The sequence below is a fragment of the Nuphar pumila genome, chromosome 2 (genome assembly GCF_984573655.1).
Source record: "Nuphar pumila chromosome 2, dmNupPumi1.hap1.1, whole genome shotgun sequence".
In the NCBI taxonomy this organism is placed as follows: Eukaryota; Viridiplantae; Streptophyta; class Magnoliopsida; order Nymphaeales; family Nymphaeaceae; genus Nuphar; species Nuphar pumila.
In genome coordinates this window covers 29,312,395-29,336,472 of record NC_143250.1, presented here as the reverse complement: position 1 = coordinate 29,336,472, position 24,078 = coordinate 29,312,395, and the positions used below count along the sequence as shown (strand labels likewise).

General features: G+C 37.2%; 1 protein-coding gene and 1 pseudogene across 5 annotated transcripts in view; one reads left to right on the top strand and one right to left on the bottom strand.

The window, feature by feature from the left end:
- LOC149845124 (Pectinacetylesterase family protein) overlaps positions 1-24,078 on the bottom strand; it is a 46,908-nt gene that overhangs the window by 7,518 nt on the left and 15,312 nt on the right. For all 5 annotated transcript variants that reach the window (XM_089995530.1, XM_089995528.1, XM_089995531.1 and 2 more), the window contains 8 exons: positions 19,444-19,523; positions 17,412-17,498; positions 15,999-16,123; positions 15,727-15,787; positions 5,802-5,858; positions 5,640-5,717; positions 3,787-3,892; positions 2,905-3,050 (listed from right to left, as the gene is read on the bottom strand). In XM_089995530.1, the coding sequence (XP_089851656.1) occupies positions 2,905-3,050; positions 3,787-3,892; positions 5,640-5,717; positions 5,802-5,858; positions 15,727-15,787; positions 15,999-16,123; positions 17,412-17,498; positions 19,444-19,523 (740 nt within the window). The remainder of the gene's footprint in view (positions 1-2,904; positions 3,051-3,786; positions 3,893-5,639; positions 5,718-5,801; positions 5,859-15,726; positions 15,788-15,998; positions 16,124-17,411; positions 17,499-19,443; positions 19,524-24,078) is intronic.
- Positions 21,640-22,322, top strand: LOC149845125 (heterodimeric geranylgeranyl pyrophosphate synthase small subunit, chloroplastic pseudogene; annotated as a pseudogene).

The window sequence follows — 24,078 nt, the reverse complement described above, 5'->3', positions numbered from 1 at the left end:
CTAGCTGGGGTCTATGGTGGGGCATGCCAATTGGATGCTGGCAGGCAATGGGCTAGTCAAGCCTTCCCATCTATGTCACATGGGTGCGGGTGTGGGTGCGGGTGCGGGGATTCAGCACTTCCAAAAAACCCGGGTGTGGGGGTGCGGCAGGGGCAAAAATGTAAAAAATATATATATACCGTAGGTTCCCCCAGCGCAGGTCGGGGTCCAGTTATCGATCCAGCCTGCTGCGTTCTGCTGACGGTCATGATTCAATCATGTCTGAAATTCCCTGGTCTTCACGAAAAAAAATACTAGCAAAGGTTTGATGTGGTCTGTTGGAGAGAGTCTTCACGAGGACTACAGCTCCATTGCCACGCCACTGCCTAGGGTTCTTCAAATTTCATTTTATATACAGTTGCACACAAATGACAGACAGCTAAAAGAAATTTATTGGATTTGACATGTGGAAAAGAGAGGTCTACACAAAGCTACGACTAGAGCACCCATCTCGTCAGGAGAAAAGTGAATACTAATAGCCACCAAGGCTACCACCATCATTATCATTTATTATGGAGAGAGAAAATCCTTGACGAAGAAGGATCTGGATCGTTGAAGCCTTGAAAGATAAAGACTTCAAAAGGCTCTTGAATTTTGGTTTTAATTTTTGAGGAAGATGGATCATCATTTTCAAGCATGGTTTTAAAACTCGCCGAGTCAACTCGGTTGACTCAGCTCGGCTCGGCCCTCCAGCGAGTCAACCCAGCAGGGTAAACTCGGCTTGCCTTGACTCGGCCTGACTCGGCCTGACTCGGCCGAGTTTTGGGATATTTGAAATTTGATTTTTTGGGTATTTCAAAATAACAGTTTAATAATAAATAATAAATTACAAGACAAACCAGTTCAAAGATACAATAATCTATCAATCTTTATGTGTTGATTAAACATATTGGCAAAAAAAATGATTCAAAGATCTAACAAAAAAGTGAAGCATACACGTATTGGTGCTTGTACTTCATGTTCTGGTGTTGGGTGCCTTTGAGTGTTGTTTTATGAACACATATTATGAAACAAAGTCTGTATCATTTTTGTACAAAGTCTGTATCACACCTGTGCATAACAATTTGTACCCTGTCATCCTTATTTTTTGACAGAAACACCCATATCATACCAGTTGTGCTGATCTTGTACAGTATGCTTGTACATGTATCCATGTGACAGCATTTCCCTTGGTCATAATTGGAATTTCTTCTGGTGATTCATTCTCTTATTGTTGTTTTACCTTGTTGCAACTAATTCAATCTGGCTTTTTATGCAAGATGATGTGTTGTTGTTCTCAATGAGGTGAGATCACTAGAAAGGATCAAAGGAAAGCTAACAAAAGCTAGGGTGTCTTCTGGAGAAGTTTAGCTGAAATTCCTAAACCATTTTATTTAGAAATTTGAGTTTAAGTATGTTTCTAGACTCAGTTACATGGGGCCTTCATTGAATACCAAAGACATGCTTGTTATGAAGAAGTTTCTTCATGTAACTTGATCTTTCCATGTGACCTTGTTATGAAGAAGTTTGTACTTTTTCTACTCTGAACTTGCAATTTTTTATTGTCAACTCTTTAGATTATATGTTTACTGAAAAACATGGTTTGATACAAATTATATATTGTTTTTCTTTTAAAATCAAAAGTTAACAAAACCCGGTCCGAGTCACAGAGTTGACCCGCCGAGTCACGAGTCAATAAAGAACGAGTCGAGTTCCGAGTCACGGGTTTTAAAACCTTGTTTTCAAGTTAACAGTGTGTTTTCCAACGCTGCGAATTAATTGTTTGGAGGCAGGAATAGCATGGGAATCTGGGATGCCAACAAAGCTCGTGAGATGTTGTGGACACAAGTGCCCCTTTATAAAAAAAACCAAAAAAATAGACCAAAATGACCCTAGGTGCGGTCAACGCACCCAAGAACGAGTTGACCGCACCCAGTGCCGCACCCGCGTCGAGTTGCGTCGACGCGGGTGCGGCACCCTGCTAGCCGAATCCCTGTGACATAGCTTCCCATCTTTTTTGCAGTCTGGCCCTCAGCCAAGATCAGGCCAAGTTGCTGCTCAAAATGCGGCACTGATCTGTCCCAGAGAGGCCACCTCGATTCAAATGCAGCCCTATATTCAATATTTAGTGCCCTGGATATAAACGATCGGAGACTGAACCATTTCCAAAAGCATCAAGATGTACATAAGTTGACTCATAGGCATCTATCAGAGTTGGACAAACTAACCACTCTTGAGTTGATTTATCTGCTCCTAAGCACTAGGAGTCAAACACATTCTTCTGCAGAATGGTCACTGCATTCTTCACTCTAAATGTTGTCACTGACCCAAGAAATGAAGCAGCAAAACATAGGTAGGAAAAATGAAGATTAATATAGTTTCAGATCATGTAGAGTGCGTGAAGCTAATAAGGTCTAGTTGAATTACCTATGTCACATGGATTCAGATGCGGGAACAGTGACATGATGCTGAAACCTTGGTACGACATGTCAGTTTTAAAAAATGAGGACATGGGGACACAACTATGCACACACATACATATATAATTCTTAACCTAAGGCAATAAAACATAAACCTCATTTCATGTGCCAACTCTTGAATAGGAATTCTAATCACTATAACTAAAAGCAACAATGAAGTGAAGTTGAAGTTGAAATATAATGTAACTCATAATAAATTTTTAAAAGAAAAAGATTACAAGTAAACACAAAATAAGTAATCAAGATCATAAAAGAAAATAGAAAAAGTTAATGACACAATGTTGATTGTGTTCACCATGGATTTGACTGTACCCATGAAGTGTCCTAGTATGTCTAATGATGTGTCATGTTGACATGGATTACACATGATAAATGAAGTGTCCGTGTGTCATAGTGGCTCACAAACCTTATTGTGCAATCTTGGAGAATCGGAGGCAAACCATGTATCTTGTAACTCTGTCTGGCAATGTGTGAAACATGAATTTATGAAGACTCCTCCATCACTCGAACCTAGCAAGGAACCTACTGCTGTAAACATGTCATTTCTGAATCCTGTGATGAGGAGGAACAGACTAGTAGCATTAAAACCATATTTTGCAATAGTGATCAATATCTAGAGCTCATTTGGATAATCAACATGGATCAAAAGATTCTGCAATCAAATGTTTGAAAAAGAAAACAATCTTGAAATTGTGATGGTAGGTTAAGGAAAATGAAGAAATGCAATAAATAACTAACAAAATACAGTAGAAGAAAAAAAAAGTAAAAAAGGTGTGCTCTTTTGGATGCTCCTACATGTTAGTGGATAATTTGTACATCGAAGTAAAAGTTTTGGCTACAAGTGAAAGTCAGTTTGATAAGTTTCCTTCAATTGTGCATAACAAAGTGTTCTATCAATATATGATGCAGCAGAATTGATTCACTTGTCATTATATTTGTTTTTAGAGAGCTAGTGAAATCATAACCATTTCCACATGCCGTGTTTAATGAAAGAAAGACTATCCAGTAAACCAATGACATAGTTGTGCCTGCCATATGGCATTAGATTGTCAAAGATTAAGGTAGAGAACCTTGGATAGACAAATTCCAAGAAAAACTAGAAGCAAGAGTTCTTTTTTGTTTGTTGCATCAGTCTGGGGAAATCCTTTTATCAGAATCATAACCTGATAACTGAAAAACCTAATAGCCAGAACTTATATGCTTATTGCAACATCTGAATAAAGGAATTGACTCATGATATTTTAACATCATGAGGCACTTTTGAACAATTAGGTCCATTAAATACAACCTTGCAGAGTTAGCATTTCCTTTGATGAACATGCAGTTGGATTCAATTTGCAGCTGCTCCAACGTCCTTGTGGATCGGCCGAAGGAGGAATAAATATATGATTGAACTGTTTGCAAGAAAAACATCAGTATTTTTTGCATTATGCATGCTGCAACAGACATATCTGCCAAACAATAGGAAGAATTAAGATAGCAGCGCTTCAATTCAAAAAGACAGGCAAGCAAAAAAATCTTATAAAATATTATATAATCTAAGTTAAGTGGCCCAGTCCTAGAATGCTCAGAACAAAGCGTTGGTTGTCCAAAGAGTTTCACCATCAATGCATGTAACTACAACCCGTAGAATGTGGTATAAGTTTTAGTTTTTCTATTTTGGAAAAAGGAAGCAGAAAAAAGTTAAGATTCATAAATCAATATGCATGTCTAAACCAGGGTTACCGGAAGCGCCTAGCTAAAAGGGGAAGCGTGCTTCCCCGAAGCGCGCTTCGGAAGCGCGAAACGTCGCGCTTCCGAAGCGTGGGGGGAAGCGTCCCCCTTTTTTGGGAAGCGCGCTTCCCTTTAATGGGGGACGCGCTTCCCTTTAATGGGAAGCACGCTTCCCCCGCGCTTCCCCCTCGCTTCCCCTGTTTTTTTTTTCAATTTTTTGTATTTTTTATTTTATTTTATTTTTCGCTTTCCCCTCGCTTCCGAGACGCTTCCTAGGTCGCTTCCGAGACACTTCCCGAATCGGTCCTAAGTGGTCCCACGCTTCCCCGCTTCCTGAAATTTTGAAAGTGCCTCGCTTCCTGCTCCCGCTTCCCGTATCGCTTCCCGCTCCCGCTTCCTCAACTGGCAACCATGATCTAAACCATAAAAACAGAGTTACCAGTCGAGGAAGCGGGAGCGGGAAGCGATACGGGAAGCGGGAGCGGGAAGCGAGGCACTTTCAAAAATTTAGGAAGCGGGGAAGCGTGGGACCACTTAGAAGAAAATTCCGAACCGTCTCGGAAACGACCTAGGAAGCGAACCGGAAGCGAGGGGAAGCGAAAAAAATGAAAAAAATGGGGAAGCGAGGGGGAAGCGAGGGGGAAGCGTGGGGGAAGCGTGAGGGAAGCGCGCTTCCCTGGGAAGCGCGTTTCCCATAAAAGGGGGACGCGCTTCCCATAAAAGGGAAGCGCGCTTCCCAAAAAAGGGGGACGCTTCCCCTCACGCTTCGGAAGCGCGACGTTTCGCGCTTCCCCTTTTGCCTAGGCGCTTCCGGTAACTCTGCATAAAACAGAGTGATTCTATCCACAATTTTCTTTGCCAAAAGAATCAAGAATATTTTTACTAGTTTTGGAAGGTCATCACCACTAACAGATCATAACTATAGGGCAACCCAAGTTTTCAACTATGGTGAACCTCTAGTGAAAAAAAAAAAATCTTCCATTACATATTTAATGTTGCTACAAGTATTTTGAAAAAAAAGAAAAATTTCATGGCTAAAAAGTAAATGGTTGAAATCTATCAATATACTGAATACCTATAATAGCCCAAAGTTCACACCTGGATTTTTTTTAGTTTGTTACCAAGTCATGTGATTATCCTCCCCGATAAGTACAGAATATATACAGTGGCATGAAAGGATATTCCACAAATAAGAGGCCTTTTAGTAAGTATACATCACAATCTATGTCACATGGATGCTCCATTTTGGCACCCATATCATGTCCCCTTATATACTAGTTGTAATGAAAGCTTCACAAAAATGGCTGTATCCCTGTATCTGCAGCCGTATCCATGTGACATAGATCACAATTCCTTGATACTTGAAGACAATCAACAAGTTGAAAATTTAAGGTATCTTTGTGGAAAGAAGACACAAGATGCTTGTACCTGATACACATCATATGCTGCATTCAGGATAAAAATTGGTGTTTGTATATGAGCCAACTCGTACTGTGGAAAAAAGCACTGCCAAGAAAACTTTAATATTTTCAGAATAACAGAGAAAATTTGAGAATAGAAATTACTGTAGCGGAGGCATTAAGTTCAGACCTGTGATGGAAAATGTTGAAATCTGGTGCAATCTTTTGCTAGATTTTTAATCACTGCCTACAAAAATTGAAGCAAAAAAAAGAAAAAAGATTCATATAAATGACAAATGGTTTATCCTGGTATATGTTTTTTGACAGTTACCAACAGCAATACACAAAAATTAAACAACAAGATTGTGAAGCTCTGATAGTCAAAGATCATAAAAAAGAAAATTTACTAAAAAAGATGAACACTTCCAACTTCTGATATTCAGATCTACACTTATTGCATTTTTATGTGAAATAACAAAGGATATAAAAGATCATCTAGACCAATTGCATCATAATATAAGCATAGAGAAACTGTACAAATCTTGACATATCTACAAGGTTGTCACCTGGGTACGGGTACGGGTACGAGTATGGAGGGTACAACACGGCAATTCCAAAACATGTGGGTACAAGGACACGGCTATATATATTAAATATCACATAAATACAAACTAAATTCAAAATAAACATAATATAATTTAAATATATATATGCTATATACTGAAAATATAATTATAAATTATAAATTATAAATTATAAATTAAATACAAACTTGTATGTACGGAGGGTAAAATGGGGTGTCCGGGTGTTGATGCATGACGACATGGGGATACGCGTGTTGACAAGGGTATGGAAAGCAAATGGAGTGTCCGAGTACCATAGCTACAAGGTGCTAATTTGTCATCAACCCACCATTGTTTGGATTACATCTCAAGGTTATCATATTTGTGGCCTAAAACATAAAGTATTGTGAAAAACATGTAAAATAGCCCTCAAGTGATCCCCATGGAGAAGCTATAAATCTTTCCAAATAAAATTTCAGTGCAACAACTCAAGAATGAAATACATCCAACATTTTTTTTATAACCCTGTGTGCAATCACAGATTCACAGGTATAGCCAAACTGCATTCACAAATACAATGGCAGATTCAAGTTATAGTAGACCTACATATTCTAAAGTATGACTTTCGCATATGCAAATGCTGAGATGATTTAAATGTGTGATACAGACCTACATCCAACATTTTTTTTTTGTTCATGTTCCTAACCCTGTGTACAATCACAGATTCACACGTATGGCCATTCACCATTGAAATTTTGAATGCTTGAATAGTCAATATAGCACATGCATGCATAGTTAGGGTAGAGTCAAAACTTCTGATCATAAAGAAAATGGGGGTACTCATCAAGTCGTCAATCATCTATTTCCATACATAAAAAGAATGTGACGTAGATAATCTATTTTTGCATTTATATGTTGAGCCTTTGTTTTCAATCTACATGAGATGTACGCAACCTAGAAATCACGCTCATGCTCCCATATACTTAGAAACGAAACGGCAAAAATATAAGATTTATCTGCATGTTGTATTGATCTTTTGATCATTTTGAAATGGTGCCTGTAATCCAAGAGGTCAGACATAATCTTTCATATGTCTAAATACATAATAGAGGAATGTCTTCCTGATTGATAGATATGCTGATACGTGTGCCTTTACATAGTTAGTATAAATAAAAAATCCAATGTGTTGGTGGGTGTATCATCAAAAGGTAAACAGAATATGCAGAAAACGTCATACGATCCATAACCAGCATTTTTTTTCCTTTTTTTTATAAGCAAAATTCAAAAATAAAAAATGTAGAAACATCACGACGCACGCTAATACATGGATTTGAATTTTCATCTGCAGAGATGTGCAAATTTGTTTGTATATATATAATTTGTTTTTCTCATGGCTGCTTGCTGAAATATATGTATTATGATACATATATTCACAGGGCCATACACACCAACGTGCCCCATGGCATTGTTCACATGTATAGAGAAGTGGTGCCCTTACCTCTTTCGAAGATTTGAAACTCAAATGCGAGAGTGGTTCAATGTATCCACTCGATTTTCACGCCCTCTTGCCTTGTTCTTCACGGAGGTAGCAGGGAAAGAAAAAGAAAAAATGGTTCAAGCACACAAGTGGGACAGAAATGGCTGGAGAGAAAGATCATGCCAGATAAGTACGGGAAAAACAAACAGATGATGCACTCCTAGTGGGAAGGTAATGAAATACAAGTGCCAAAAAACAATGTCACAAAATGACCAGAAGAAGACACAAATACCTAAGCAAGATATCACTAATGGACCAAATACAATGTGTCACAAAGGGTAAACACCAAATACACACAAAGTGAGAAGAGAGAACTTAAAAATATAAGTCACAATATATTATGAAATGCTTGAAAAACCATTAGAGAGAGATGGGGAAAGACCACATATTTATACACACAAAAGGGACCCAAGAGAGCTCCCATAGTCGTTGGGAGCCCCCCAACATCACATTTGTGACTGTTGGAGGGTATCCCAATGGCTCTAATGGAGGCTCCTTTTACATAATTAAAATAAAAAAAAATAAAAAAAATAAAAAAGACCCTATTGGACATGGGTATTTTACATGAAAAGAAAAAAACTAAATTGCCCCTAATAGACATTACAAATGATAAAGAAAAAAATATATATGGTATATATATTTTAACACTCCCCCTCAAACTACCGGTGAGATCACCAAAAGTTTGCTTAGAAGAAAGGAGAATCTAAGGGATGGCAAAGCTTCGGTAAAGAAATCCACACGCTAGTACTCTGAAGTGACGTATGGAAGTTCAATAGTGCCCCATAAAAATTCATCTCGAACAATAATGACAGTTCATCTCAATGTTTTTGTCTGTTTATATGTAGATGGCACTTTTGTTGTCACAACATAGTTTTGAAGGAATAGAGATGATAACTCTCGTATCTTTGAGCAGACTTCTTAACCAAATAAGTTCAATTGTAGTGGTGACCATTGCTCTATACTCAGGCTTTTGTGGAAGATAGAGAAACCTTTTACTTCTTCTTACATATCTAAAAAATTAACGATTCTCTAAAAAAACGCAATAACCTGTGATAGAAATACGATCATTGGAGTTTTCACCTCAATCAAAGATGAAGAAGAAAAGAATAACCCTTTTGTTATAGTTTCCTTCATATATATGATAATTTGCATGACAACTACTATGTGAATAGCTATGTCACATGAGTGCGGGTGCGGGTACAAGGATGCGGCACTTTCAAAAAACCCGGGTGCGGGGGTGCGGCAAAAATATAAAAAATTATATATATATATAAAGTCCAAAAGTTGGACATAAATGACCATGGGTGCATTGACTGCACCCAGGGTCAGGTTGACCGCATCGGATGCGGCACCTAGTTAGAGAATCCCTGTGACATATAGGGCAAAAAAAAAATTCTTGGCAATTTTTTTGTAAGTCCAAAAAATTGGACCAAAATGGCCATGGGTGCATTGACCACACCCAGGGTCGGGTTAACCACACCCGCACCCGCGTCGCGTCGCATCGATGCGGGTGCGGCACCCTGCTAGCCGAATCCCTGTGACATAGGTGAATAGTAATAGGAGCATTTTGAAACTGACTTTCATTGTGTACGGTATGAGCAATATCTAGCCTAGTAATAGACAAATATATTAGAGATCCGATTAATTGACAATAAGGAGTGGGATCTTCTAAAGGAGGTCCATCAATGGCTCTCATCTCAGCATTGATTACTTCTGAGGTTTCCACTTTCTTTTCGTCAGTTAAGCCAGACTTAGCAATGATATTTAATGCAAGCTTCATTTGGGACAAAACATATCCCCAAGGAGAATATGCAACTTCAATCCCTAAAAAATACCGTAAAAATTCAAAGTCAGACATATCAAAATTGCTTTTAAAAACACTTTTAATAAACTCAAATCCCTTTTTATTATTCTCAGTGATGATCATATCATCAACATATAACAATAAAATAGTTATGTGATCACATGCATTCTTAACAAAAATAGCACTATCAGTATAACAAGTAAAACCACTATCAAGAACAACTTTACTAAAGTGATCATACCAAGCTTTTAAAGCTTGTTTAAGACTATAAAAAGCTTTATTAAGTTTAAGAATTTTTTTTTTCCAATCTCAAGACCTGGCGGAGGATTTATGTAGACTTTTCACAAAGGTTCTCATTTAAAGCATTTTTTATGTCTAATTGGTAGATAGGTCATTGTTTAATGAATGTTAAAGCTATTAAAGTTCTTACATTAGTCATCCTAGCAACCAGAACAAAGGTTTTCTCATAATCAATTTCATATTCGTGTGGATACCCTTTAGCAACTAACCTAGCTTTTATCTTTCTAATGACCTATTACTCTTAGTTTTGACTTTATAAACCCATCTACATTGAATAGCCTTTTTTTCTAAAGGGGGAATTACAATTGTCCAAGTGTTAGCTTTGTTGAGTGCTTCAAATTCAAGTTTCATAGCATCAATCCAATATAGATGTTGCTTGGCTTCTTTAAAATTGGAAGGCTCATGATAGGAGTGGATCATCATTAGACAAGTTCTATAATTTGGGAAAAAGAAATTATATGACACAAATTTTTAAGGTCTATTACTAGAAGATCGCCTAGGTATGGATTCTTCTACTTAATCTTCTAAGAAAATGTTTTGTGAATACATGTCAAAAGCATTTTGATGTTCATTTCCCTCTCGTCGAGTATACACATGGATATCATTGGGATTCTCATTAGAAAAATTATCATTTTGATGAAGCAAATCATTATTTTGATGGGAATTGTATCACAAATAGTATCATTAGAATCTTTAGACTCATTTCTAGGTAATAAGTCAAAGAGAAACGAATAATCAACATCTTCCTTGGTTTTTTGAGATTCAAATCAATTTTATTCTTCAAGAAAAGTCATATTTCTTGAAATATAAAGTTTGTTATTTTTAACATCATAAAACCTATATCCCTTTTGATTGTCACCATACACAATAAAAGCACATTCAAGAGCTTTTGGTGAAAGTTTATCTTGTCCTTAAAAAAGAACAAAGCATTTACAACAAAAAATTCTTAATATTTTGAAATTTGAAGATATATTGAACAAATTTTCAAAAGGAAAAATATTTTTTAAGGATAAGGATGGCATCTTATTTATAAGATAAATTGCGAAAAAAGTAGTTTCAGCCCAAAAGTTCTTTGGAACATTTTTAGAAATAAGTAGAGTTCTTGTTGTTTCAATAAGATGCTTATGTTTTCTTTCGGCAAGACTATTTTGTTGGAAAGTTTTAAGACCAGATCTTTGATGAATAATACCATTTTGTTTAAGGTATTTTTGAAATTCATTTGACATTTATTTTTCTTCGAAATCAGATCTTAAAATCGCTATATTGTTTTGAAATTAATTTTCAATAAAGATATGAAATTCTTTTAAAATAGAAAAAACATCAGATTTGTTTTCAATAAAGTAAACCAAAGTCTATCTAGTGAAATCATCAATAAAGACAACATAATATGAATCAGAGTTACCAGTCGAGGAAGCGGGAGCGGGAAGCGATACGGGAAGCGAGGCACTTTCAAAAATTTAGGAAGCGGGGAAGCGTGGGACCACTTAGAAGAAAATTCTGAACCGTCTCGAAAGCGACCTAGGAAGTGAACCGGAAGCGACCTAAGAAGCGAACCGAAAGCGAGAGGGAAGCGAAAAAAAATGAAAAAATGGGGAAGCGAGGGGAAGCGTGGGGGAAACGTGGGGGAAGCGCGCTTCCCATAAATAGGAAGTGTGTTTCCCATAAAAGGGAAGCGCGCTTTCCATAAAAGGGAAGCATGTTTCCCATAAAAGGGAAGCATGTTTCCCATAAAAGGGAAGCACGCTTCCCAAAAAAGGAAGACGCTTCCCCTCATGCTTCGGAAGCGTGACGTTTCGCGCTTCCGAAGCGCGCTTCCCCTTTTGCCTAGGTGCTTCTGGTAACTCTGATATGAATATCCTCCTTCGGACATAACGGGTGTCGGTCCCCCATACATCTGAATGCACTAATTCAAATGATCTTTTAGAAATAAAGTTATTATGTGGATAATGAAGAGAATGCATTTTTTCAAGAATACAATCATTGGATATAAATTCTTTTTTATTATAAAAAAAATTCAAAAACGAAAAAAAATACAACTTAGAGACACTAGGATGACCAAACCTTTTGACACAAGTGACAACATCTTTATATTGGACATGATTACAAAATTATTTGTCTGGTAAGGACAAAAAAATCATATAATATTGGTCTCATCTTCTATGGCCTTGCCTAATTCGCTTCCCGGACCTGAGATCCTACACATAGCAATTGGTAGGTGAAAAAGAGACACTATATCCAAAATTGGTTATTTGAAAAATGAAAAAAAGATTTAAATTAAGTTTTGGAATAATTCTAATTTTTAGAGCATAAAATTCTTTGTCCTTGCTTAAAAACTTTTCAAGGTTTCTCATTCCTTTAACATTTAAAAGAGTTAAGACTTTGTTTGGATAAAAGAGATGCATTTGGAGTCATATGAAAGGAGGCACTCGAATCAAAGATCTAAGAGGACATAACGGGAGTTTATGAAACTACGACACCGGAGGTGGAAGGTGTGGAAGAGTTGTTTCTCATGAATTGTTGGAGAGTTTCCATAAGTTGAGCAATGGAGTCCTTTATGTCTCCATCTCTTATTGATTCTTCACTAGAATTGCTTGGACTATTTGCAACGGAAGTCACATTCTTCTTAAGTTTAAGACAATCGGGTGTAAGATGTCCTGGTTCATTACAACGGTGACAAACAATTTTTCTTCCTCCACCATTGTTATTTTTCCAAAAGTGAGGAGGTTTATATGCCCTCATGTTATTTATTGGTTTAGATACCGCATGGACTTCATCAAAGTCTTTTTTAAGAGCCAAGCAAATTTCTACTTGGCATAAATTGGTAGGAAGTTCACTAAGAGGAGTAGAATACCTATGAAGAAGGGATTCACTTAGTTATTCAAATTTGTGACGAAATCCATGAATAAATTGAAAAAATCTTTCTTGATATTTGCTCTTGCCTCATGGCAATAGCACTTTCTTCCCATTGAGGTTCTAGGAGAGAAATCTCATAACATAGAGGAGATAGAGTACTATAATAGTCTCTAATAGTTATGTCTCCTTGCTTGGTTCCTCTTACATTTTCTAGTAAAAAGAAATGCCTAGCAGGGTTCTTTTGAGTGTACATACCTTTCATGAAGAACCATGTTTCATTTGCCTTCTTAAATTTGGCTACATTAGCCCAAATCATGAGCTCCACGTTATTTATTAACCATGCCAATACTTTGGCATGCTCACTTTTCCAATCTTCAACTTTGGATTGGTATTCTTCAATAGCATTGACTTTTTCTTCATCACTCAAAGCTCGTTCTTCATTTCCTTCATTCTTGGTGAGCTTTAATTGTAGTTCTAAAACGGTGCCACATACATATTCCTAAAGTTTCTTGCCTTTGAGGTTGTTTTCTATAGCGGCCACTCACATTTTATAGTTGGTCCCATTCAATTTGAATGAAAGACAATCTTTGCATCTTTGTTAGTCAGTGCAAAAGAGTTGAAAAAGAATACTAGTGTGAAGCTTAATCACACTAAAAAGCAAAAGAAAAGAAGTCTCAAGAGTGTTCAAATACCTAGGGGCTCTCACACCATGTAATGAAATACAAATGTCAAAAAATGTCACAAAGTAACTACAAAAAGGCACAAATACATAAGCAAGATGTCACTAATGGACCAAATACAATGTGCCACAAAGGGCAAACACCAAACACACACAAAGTGAGAATAGAGATCTTAAAAAAATAAGTCACAATATATTATGAAATGCTTGAAAACGCATTAGAGAGATGGGGAAAGAACCCTTATTTATACACACAAAAGGGGCCCATGGGGGCTCCCATAGAATCATTGGGGGTATCCTAATGGCTCTAGTGGGGCCCCTTTTACATATTTAAAATGAAAATAAGAAAAATAAAAGAAACTAAAGAAAACCCTATTGGTCATGCGTATTTTACATGGAAAGAAAAAGACTAAATTGCCACCTAGTGGGCATTACAAAGGATAAAGAGAAAAGTATATATATATATATATATATATATATATATATATATATATATATATATATGTGTGTGTGTGTGTGTGTGTGTGTGGTACATATATAACAGGGATGACCATGATTCATAAAAATTGGCTCATATTCACACTTTCAAATGAGGCATGCGATGCAGCCTCAAAATAGGAATCAAGAAATCAAGACTACTGAATGAATAATTCTAGCATATGCATTGCAAAAAAAGAAATGTCCACTGTAAGACAGGAAATTCAGATTGTATAGCTATAAGTCTATCCAGACTCATAGGATAAGGGTACAAAGCTGTGTGAGAATGTCCTGTAGGATAGGCAGTAGGTATTGAACTTTAATGAGCTCAAGGTGTAGTTGACTTGATCACCAATACTAAGATCAGACATTAGTTCCTCTGTACTATGGTATGACATTGATAGAGAAACTGTAGAACTCTGTAGCATATTATAGCTCCCTGAAATTGTCCAATCAATGAGAAACTTCAAGAGCATAAATTGCAATATATCTACTTAAGGGCATGCTTTCCTCCTTGAATGAATTGTTTCTTCAACATTTTCCCAGAATAACATGATCTCTCTATCTCTCATTCAATTCACTCAATTTGACCATATAGATGTTCAGCATGGTATGTTTACTAAGGATAATTCCTTGGATTGTGTTTTTCTAAAGTAAAATTATATTATTTTATCATAAAATTTTGATGCATTTTGGGCCATTGATTTTTCAAGCCCTTTAAGATCCTTCTTAGACATCTTAATAATGTGATTCAATGCCTGTTATTTGCTGAGCATACCATGAAGATCACGTCTGTAGGGTTCTTTTAACCATCTGGTCATTTGATTGGATGGTTCAAGGTTGGTGGTGCACACCAAAACTTAGCGGCACACCTACGAATCTCTCTCTCTCTCTCTCTCTCTCTCTCTCTCTCTCTCTATATATATATATATATATATATATATATATATATATATATATATATATATATATATATATATATATATATGGTTACAACATCTGGTGTCTGTGTTAATTGCTTCACAAAGTATTTGAAGTTGCATGTGTTGTCATATGGCTATCAACATTGAATTGTAAAAATTTGGTGCATTGTGGACTTGATTTTTAAGCCCTTGAAAATCCTACTTAGACATCCTAATTATGTGATTCAGTACCTTTTTTTGCTAATTGAACCATGTACCATGTAGATCACAATTGTAGGGTTTTTTCAACCATCCAATAATTTGATTGGACAGTGCATGCCAAAACATAGGGCACACCTACCAATCTCTCTCTCTCTCTCTCTCTCTCTCTCTATATATATATATATATATATATATATATATATATATATATATATATTCAAAAAGTATTTGAAGTTGTATGTGTTGTCATATGGCTATCATCATTGAACTTCATTTGCAAAGACTAATGAAGTTTGTAAGGTGCAAGTACACAAACAGTCTTCATCAAAGGACTCAAAAACCTAGATTTGTCATGAGGTTTTCATCATTTAAATTGTACCTGTGTAGAGCCAAAAGTTTGGCCTTCAAAAAAAATAGTCAGAGCCTATAACTAAATAGTTTTTTTCCTTTACTTGTGACCAATGTAATTTAAGGATCTGAAATGAAAACCAAAATGGTAGAGCCCCAACCAGAGACCATTAAAGAACTAGCTAGGACTTTTATCGAACAACTACACAGGTTCCTTGGAAATCCCAGGAATAGCAGGAATAAAACTGGTGTTCAGTGTGAAAACAATCCTCATGAAACATCATATGTGAATACAATCTTACGGTATGAGAACCTAAGATGGTGAGATGAATAGGAAATTAAACTTGTTAATCCTCATGAAGTATCATATATTAAAACAATCTACCTATAAAAATCAAAATTGGTTAGAAGCATTATTCATAATCCATACCTGAAGCAAGACCACACCTTGGAAAAATGACCTCATAGTATAATTACCAGATATGTCTCTCCTGAAATAAAGTTGCAGATAGAGCAATTTCAGTAACAGATAAATGCACAGAATCGTAGATTTACCTCCAAATAGAAACACATATAGCTTCATGGTAGCAGCATACTGGGTAAATCCAAATCAAGAGTACAATTCTGTTTTCGTTATTGGATGAAAGTTGGATAGAAAGTTATCTGTTTTCGTTATTGGATGAAAGTTGGATAGAAAGTTACACATCAAGAAAAAATCCACCATCACTCAAGCATTTCACACTAGTGCTACTCGGCAGTAGGTTGGCATAATCATCACAGTGAAGTAATGATGATAGTCCTCCAGCAGAGCAACCTGAAAGTAAAGCCTGAGAAGGAGGTACATAGTCAGAAACAAATAGCTATAGGATTTCTGCAGCATTATAAATAAAGGAGTTACTCTCAGACACAGGGACAGACTCCCACACAAAGGAACAAATTTATCATATTATGTTGGAGAGGAGAATAAGACTCAATGCTAAAAAACTAGGCCCAATAGCCAAAATGAACGAGCTTGTCTACAATGTTCGAAAAAGATCATAATTTTCCTCTGAGCATGTAATAATCTGCAGATTTTTTCACAAAAACTCTGCCTTTTATAAGTTCCATTTCATATGTAGAAATAATGTACCAACATATGTGAGTATATACAAATCAATAACTCTTTATACATAGATGTAATATATGAATGAATAAAAATGCACATTTTCAGGAAAGTCCCAAAAAGCATATTATTTTTTGTCATTACATTTAAGAACTCAGCCATGTCCCTTCAATAAATGGTGTGAAATCACTTAAAACATGTGTTGATGCAAAGTTTCACCTAACAATGTATAAATTTAGGCCAATATTAAGGATAAGACTTCTTTGTTCTTTTGTCAGGAGCCAAAAGATTATCAGGGCATCATTTTGGGCTTGTTGATTGATGTTAACTTTATCTAATCTAATAAACCATTGTTTTTCTCCTAGGGTTTAGATTTGACAAACCTGATGGAAGATAAACAAACCATACTACACACACATGCTAAAACTGGTAAATATAAAAAGTGTCCCTAACAAGCTAAAGCAGAATCCTGTAATTCCTAGATAGCATGTGTAATGCACAAAGCACATGTGGCATTCAATAAAATGGGGAAAACATCTCTGTTTAAAACATTACTATGAAATGCATGATTGAGAACATGAAATTAGAGTATTAAGCTAGTTGGTTTCCACAAATGAACAACTAGGAGATTTCTACCTTGCAAAGAAATTGATTTCTAAGTTAATATTCCCTTCAATATGAGATGCACATTGTAGAAGTATTAACAAACTAAAAAGGAAAAATGGGAAAATGGGCCATCACATGTCAACTTGTAGATTCCCTGTGACAGTTAAAATCAGAAAATAGGAACAATAACAAGTTGTAGCACTCAATGACACTAACTAGTTGGTTATGCTATAGCAAATCCACAGATAATTGAATTAATTTAGTTTTGTCACTAACCATGTTATAAATGCATAACTTGCCCACAAGCCATTTTCCATTCTAAATTGATTCAATGTTTGTTACAATTGATTGGACACTTGCATTAGATTTGAGAGTTAAGACAGAAGAAAGACAATACAATGATATACCTTGTTTGCATTGATCATTCCCTTTGAAAGGAGATCAAAAATAATAGCACGCCATATCCTTTGCCCCCTAAAATACAGCTTTGCAGTCTGCACCATCAAGAAAAGAAGAAAATTAATAACTAACAAAGAATCCTACAAAAAAAGAACTAGTAAAGAAATTATTCCTTTTAACTTAATTAGCCAAGTGTGTGCATTTATAGCTTTCTTTCTTTTTCCCCCTTCCATCTATGTCACATACATACATATGTATGTATGCATATTGTATATATGTAATTCCACATAATACATTTATAAGAACAATTATAAGTTTTTTAGGTTTTTAAGTTTGTTTCTAAACTTGGATACTTTCATACCTATGTCACACCGGTGCAGTTGCAGGTGTGGGTGCAGGTGCAACACAGGTGCTCTGGGAGTACAAAAGCACCTAGGTTACATAGCCTTCCATTCTGCAATTGCATAACACTTATCAATAATTTTTCAGTAATTAAGTTTTTCATTTCTCAGCATCAGGGATGATTTTATGGACTGAATTTATCAGTCCATAGTCTTTACATGCAATTTTAGTTTTAGGTTGATGGCTCAACAATTGGCCTCTAAATGTGCTTACAAGCTACAAACTTCTAGCAACTAACCAGTGCAAGAAAAGGGGAAGACCTACTTGCAGAAAAAATAAATGTTTTTATGTCTATGAACTGATACATGTTCTTTTTAAACAGCGATCAGTGAGAATTCCAGTTCTTTACAATCACAGTTGGCTTGTCAGAAGAATATTTCATGTAGACATGTACTAGAATGATATCATCATTACAGAGCTTAGAGTCGCAAAACCTTCAGAACCAAGAACAATGTCAGATTCTAAGTAAAGGTTTAGCATGCATGCAATTTGTCATTCACTTGCATCATTAATTGCAATTAGAATACCAAGGGGGGCTCCGCTTGTCTGGTAAGAGCAGCTAGTGCAAGTCAACGTGTTGGGACATTGCAGGTTCAAAACCCAATGGTATAGTTGTATAACTGGTTGGGTTCTGCCTAACCCCAGCTTGCCTTTGAAAGAAAAAAAGTGATTAGAATACAACTTCATATCATGAGCCTGCTCTAGAACACCCAATGGTCAGGGCAGTTCTTCAGAGGATGGTAGAGCCCCATCTTTCTCAGGATCAATTCCCCCGGGGATCAACATACAAGTGGCTTGTCTGTTGGGTGTGTTTTGCAGATTATAGGTCATTTAATCAGGTTGGGGGCATTAAGTGATCCCTATTTCTATGCAGGTTCCTTGCATTAAGAGGGGGAGGGGGGAGGAGAAGAGAGGAAACCTCAAGATCATACCATAAGAAGGAGTTTAGGAACTTTTAAACACTAGAATGTAATTATTGTGTTCTCCATCACTTTGCTTTCTCATTCTTGGCTTTACTGTTGAATCAAGGTACAAATGACTACTTTTAGAATGATAGATTAAAATACACGCTGCAGGAAGAGTTTAAGTTCATGATGAGTATGAAATGTCTGCAAAGAAAACAGAAGCAATCGTCACCAAAAGTTATATATTTTTTTAATGACGTCATACTCAACTAATATTCATAGGAATGAAAATGAATTGTTTCCCTTTCTATTGTTTTATAAAAGTGTTTAGTTACATGCAACATGTAGACATCATTATTCAAAAGGAACATTCTTCATCCTCTCTCTTACTCATAAAAAGGCAACACATCCCCAACCTTTCAAAAACTATAAAAATCTCAATGTAGAAAATCATTAGTCCTGAAAGTTTCCTTTTCCGCTGACCGAAGGTCATGAAGTTTTACACCTCAAACTCAAACTAGAAGGATGTCTTCCTTCTACATTGATGCTAAACATGTGAAATATGTGAGCAAAGTGAAAAGTTACCATTCTAGAAGAATGACATGATATGAAATGAGCAGCAGCATTAAAACCTGAAAAAAATTAAATAAAAAACAGAGCAAGCAGGCCTAGATTTGTGTTCTTGTGAGAAAACTGCTAAAAGCATCCTCAACGATGTTATTATGAGACTTACTCCATTATAAAACTTGGAATCCCCTGCAAAAGATGCCCCATCACAGTAGCGAAGCTTTACGCGGTTCCAATTATAGAAATCTGAAAGAAATTTCAAGGTATTTTAATAAATCAACTCGTATTTTGATCTCAAGAGCATGTTGGTATGCACAAAAAGAATGAAAACGTCAATGCCGATTTTGCATCATAATTGAAGATCTGAGCATGGGCTAAGCGTCCATCTTCCCCAATATGGGTTGCTTCATGTTTCATGTATAAAGGCACACATTTGTGTATGAAGATGTAGCCAAAAATAGTAAACTCTAATCAAACACAAAAAGATAAATGACTAAGCACATAACCTCACATTTGGGGTGCGTTTGCATTCAGAGGATTTTAGGCTATGTTTGGGAGCCTTGCAATGGGATAGAAACTATGTTTCAGTGTGTTGCCAAAATATTGTTTTGCCAATGTGTGATGAGAAATGGAGTCGCCAAAAACATCCTCTCGTGAAAGGTGTTGAAATGTGTCGTTGGAGGTGCCAACACCATTCCCAATGCATTGTTTCAGCATCTCCGCTGCTCCCGAACAGCAAGAAAGTATGAGAGCATGGCGGCAACCACAGCACAACTTCCGATTCAAGGCTCCCAAACATAGCCCTAATGGTATTGGAATCCAATACCACCTATTTTCTAGTGACAAAGAATTCAGTGGGACATGATTCCAATTTCCTTGAGCCGATTTGGGAATTTGGGGCCTGCGAAGGACCAGAGGTAACCAAAGTAATTAAGAGGAATCAAGTTTACCCACAGTATCACTGAAAAGGGACTTCATTTGAAACCCCAACACAAGTCCGGACCTGTCAACTTAGACATGAACAGCAAATGGGTCAGCGTACTTCTAGCTTCAATGTTCAAAACCCAATTAATACAGAGATGACATATGATTAGCTAAGCTGATCATGGTGCTTTTGAATTCCTTGGCTTTCAAATGCAAGAGTCAGCTCTGAGGACTAAAGAAAGTGTAGATCCCATATGAAACTTTCGTTAGTGGCTTAACCTTGTACTTAATATTTTCTAGAGGTTCGCATGGCATCAATATCCAATAATGCACCAGAAAGCCCTTGCACACAATCCTTTAGGACCCCACCGAAGCATCCAGGATTCTTCAGACAATTTACGACATCAAACAGACATTTTATCTTATTTTATGACGAAGTTCTCTGCCGGGTTATTTCTGGGTAGGGCCACGACACAAGGCACTTGCACACCCGGTGGGAATCGAACATAAGACAGGAGAGGTCAACACCTTCTCTCCATGCCCTCTGCCACTAACTCATGCCGTTTTTTTTAAGGAAAGAAAGATTATATTAAAAGAAAGAACAAAACCTGTCATCCCATTAACATAAAATCAATAGGTGGGTGTTGCATTTCAATACATTATACTAGGCAACCACTAGGGAGAGTCACTTAGGGTATGTTTGACAGCACGTTCCGCAAAATAAAAAAGATTATTGTTTTTAACCAAGGTTGCCAAACTAGGAAGCAGAAAAGAAAAAGGATACCGGAAGCGAAAGTGAGAAGCGAGGCATTTTAAAATTTATATGAAGCGGAAAGCGATGTTTCAATTTAAAAGAGAAATATGAATAAAAAATAAAGCAATATGAAATCAAACAAGAAACAAATAAAAACTAAAATAAAATTGATTATTCTTATATTTCATGATTTTTCTGTGAAGGAGTTAATTTTTTTTTTAAATCTAACAATGATGCTTACCAATTTAAAAAAAGTACAGGAAAAGTGGGTGAAAGCGTGAGAGAAAATATATGAAAAAGATGAAAAAAAACATGAGAAAAAGTATATAGTATGCATAGACCATGTGTATGAGAAGCATAAAAGAAGCGTGGGGGAATCGAGTTTTCCATGAAGTTTTGGAAGCGAGAAGTATCGCGCTTCCAAAGCGAGTTTCCGCGAAGCGAGCTTCCAACCTACCTAAGAAGCTTCCGATAACTCTATTTTTAACAAACTTGAGATGCAGCGGATGCATGGAATGCCATCCATCTTATCCATTATTCATTGTTCTTTTTGTTCTACTTACCCCCGTTACAAAAATAACAGGGATGGGCAAAACTATTTAAAAAAAAAAACATTGACGGGTGCGTCACTCGATGCGTCCTCTCCCTCATGTGCAGTAAGCTAGACCTTACTCTCTCTTCCTCATGTGCAATAAGCCAAACCCTTCTCTCCCGCCCATCATGTGCGTAGTTGCATGCGAGTTGGTGGGCGGCAGCCAAGCCCACGCCTTCCCCACCGCTTGCGCCCTCGAGATGGTTCATGCCACCTCGCTCATCCACGATAACCTCCCCTGCATAGATGATGACCCCGAGCACTGCGGCCGACCCTCCAACCACACCATCTATGGTGTTGACATGACCATCCTTGTTGGCGATGCCCTCTTCCCCATCAGATTCCAGCACATCGCCCCCTTCACGCTGTCGAAGGTGCTCGTCGGTTGTGTCCTCATCGTTGTCACCAAGATCGCCTGGTTCCATTGGCATGGTCATCGGCCAATTCCTCAATCTCACTTTCTCCGATAGCAGTAATGGTGGTGGTAGTGGTGGAGAATGAGAGGACCTCGCCCGGTTTATCAAGGAGAAGAAGTTCGGGGAGATGGCAGAGTGTTCGGAGGTGTGTGGTGGGATATTGGGAGGTAGAGAGGTTGAGGAGGTACGAGAGAGAGGTTGGGGTTCTCTATGAGGTGGTGGAGGATCTCATGGAGAGTGAGAGGCAAGAGAGGGGTGAAGTTGGGGATGATGGGAGTGTGAAGAGGGAGAGGAAATGGAATTATGTGAGGGTTTACATCTTCTCGACCTCCATGAACGGCGAACACCTTCTTCAATAGGGGTTGCCGCTGGTTCACTGGCCGGTGCGCGATCGATGGTTTTCGTTGAACGCATCGGGGTCGCGACAAATTCATCTTGCAGTGTCGAAAAGCTATCTCCCCTGTCGGATTCTTAAGAATTTGAAGGTTTCTTGGTACCAGACATCAAACAAGAGACATTTGGAACATAACATCTGAGTACAGTCCAAATAAACGTTGGACTTAGAATAGTTGTTACAAAACGAATAAAACTAATGTTTTGTTCCATCTTTTTTGTTCATTTCGTCCAACCCAGGATAAGCCATCAAACATACTCTTAGAGTTCGAGTTCACACTAAGCATCTCAACGTCAGTCCTTAACCAGCTATTCCTACATGAGCTTGTAGGTACCATGAACTATTAGCAAAACCATCTTGAGATTAAGACTTTGAGCATTTGTCACTAAGCTTGTGGGTAAAGGTGCGAGAGGATCTTTTGATGCAAGTTTGAACAGCAACTCCTGTCGACCGTGAAGCAAGGTCTCCAGTGGTGCCAACGGGGCTCAGCTTGTCTGGTAGGAGAAGCTAGTGCACACCACCTTGTGTTGTGACGTTGCCGGTTTAAAACCCAATGGTATAGTTGTATAACCGGCAGGGGTCTGCCTAACCCCAGCTTGTCATTCCAAAAACAAAAGGTCTTCAGTGGCAAGATGAACCTTACGAAGACAAAATCCAAAGCCAGGAGGGGAAGCCGGATCACTACTGAAAAGATTGCCAAACCCATGCTGTGTACTGAAACCATCAAATTTTTTTTTTTATTTTGGCAAGTTTTGATGTTAAGCCTATAGTGGTCTACGTAGACTTCTAGTGGATTGATGCATAAACAAGTTAAAAATCAATGGCCCTGTAATATGTAACTCTAACCAGAGCACACATCCTGCTAAAATAACCATGTTGAACATATTTATCTCGTCTTGAAAGAATGGAGCTCACACCTATGACATTTAGCTAGATAATACGATACTAGCAACTTGACAAAAAATTAGCAATGCAAAACTTTGAAATAACAAAAACAGACTACAAACAGTGGCATTTTTTAATTATTTAGCTATGTTGAGAAATTATGTATGATTTGTACAAAAAGGAAAAAGTTATATATAGTATTCAAAAAGCAGCATCAAGTACTTTCGTAATTTAATTTGAAAACAAAAAAATATATAAAAAACAAAAAGAAATATAATATAAAAGAAAAAAAAAACAAAGACAAGAAGTATCAGAACCATGTGCCCACGCCAAATTATGCTAAAAGCAGGAGAAGAAGGTTCGAGGGAGGATCAGGTGCAATCACATTGCACAAATAAAATGTGCCCCTGCATCTGATCACCCTCCATTTCCTGTTGTAACCTGTCCGAGAGTGGGCCCAACAGCAGATGGATGGTGATCAGGTAAAGTGGCACACACAATTGTGCAACGTGATTGCACCTGACCCATCACGAAGGTTCCTCTCTGACCTGACTCTTTCTGTCTAGCTTTGTGTGCGTCATTGACAGCACTTGGATCTTTCTTTAAAAAAAAAAACAAAGAGTTTATACTTCGTTTTTTTTTTATAGGCAAGCTGGGTTAGGCAGAACCCTATCAGATATCTCTTAAGCCCCATGTGGAAGAGGGATTCGAACAGGCCTTCAGCTTGGCACAGGATCAGACAGACTACATGGGACAAGAATTCAATTCAATGTTGCCAGTATGGGAATCGGACCCGTATGGTTTATTTTTTAAAAAAAAAAACCATCTGAATCGGC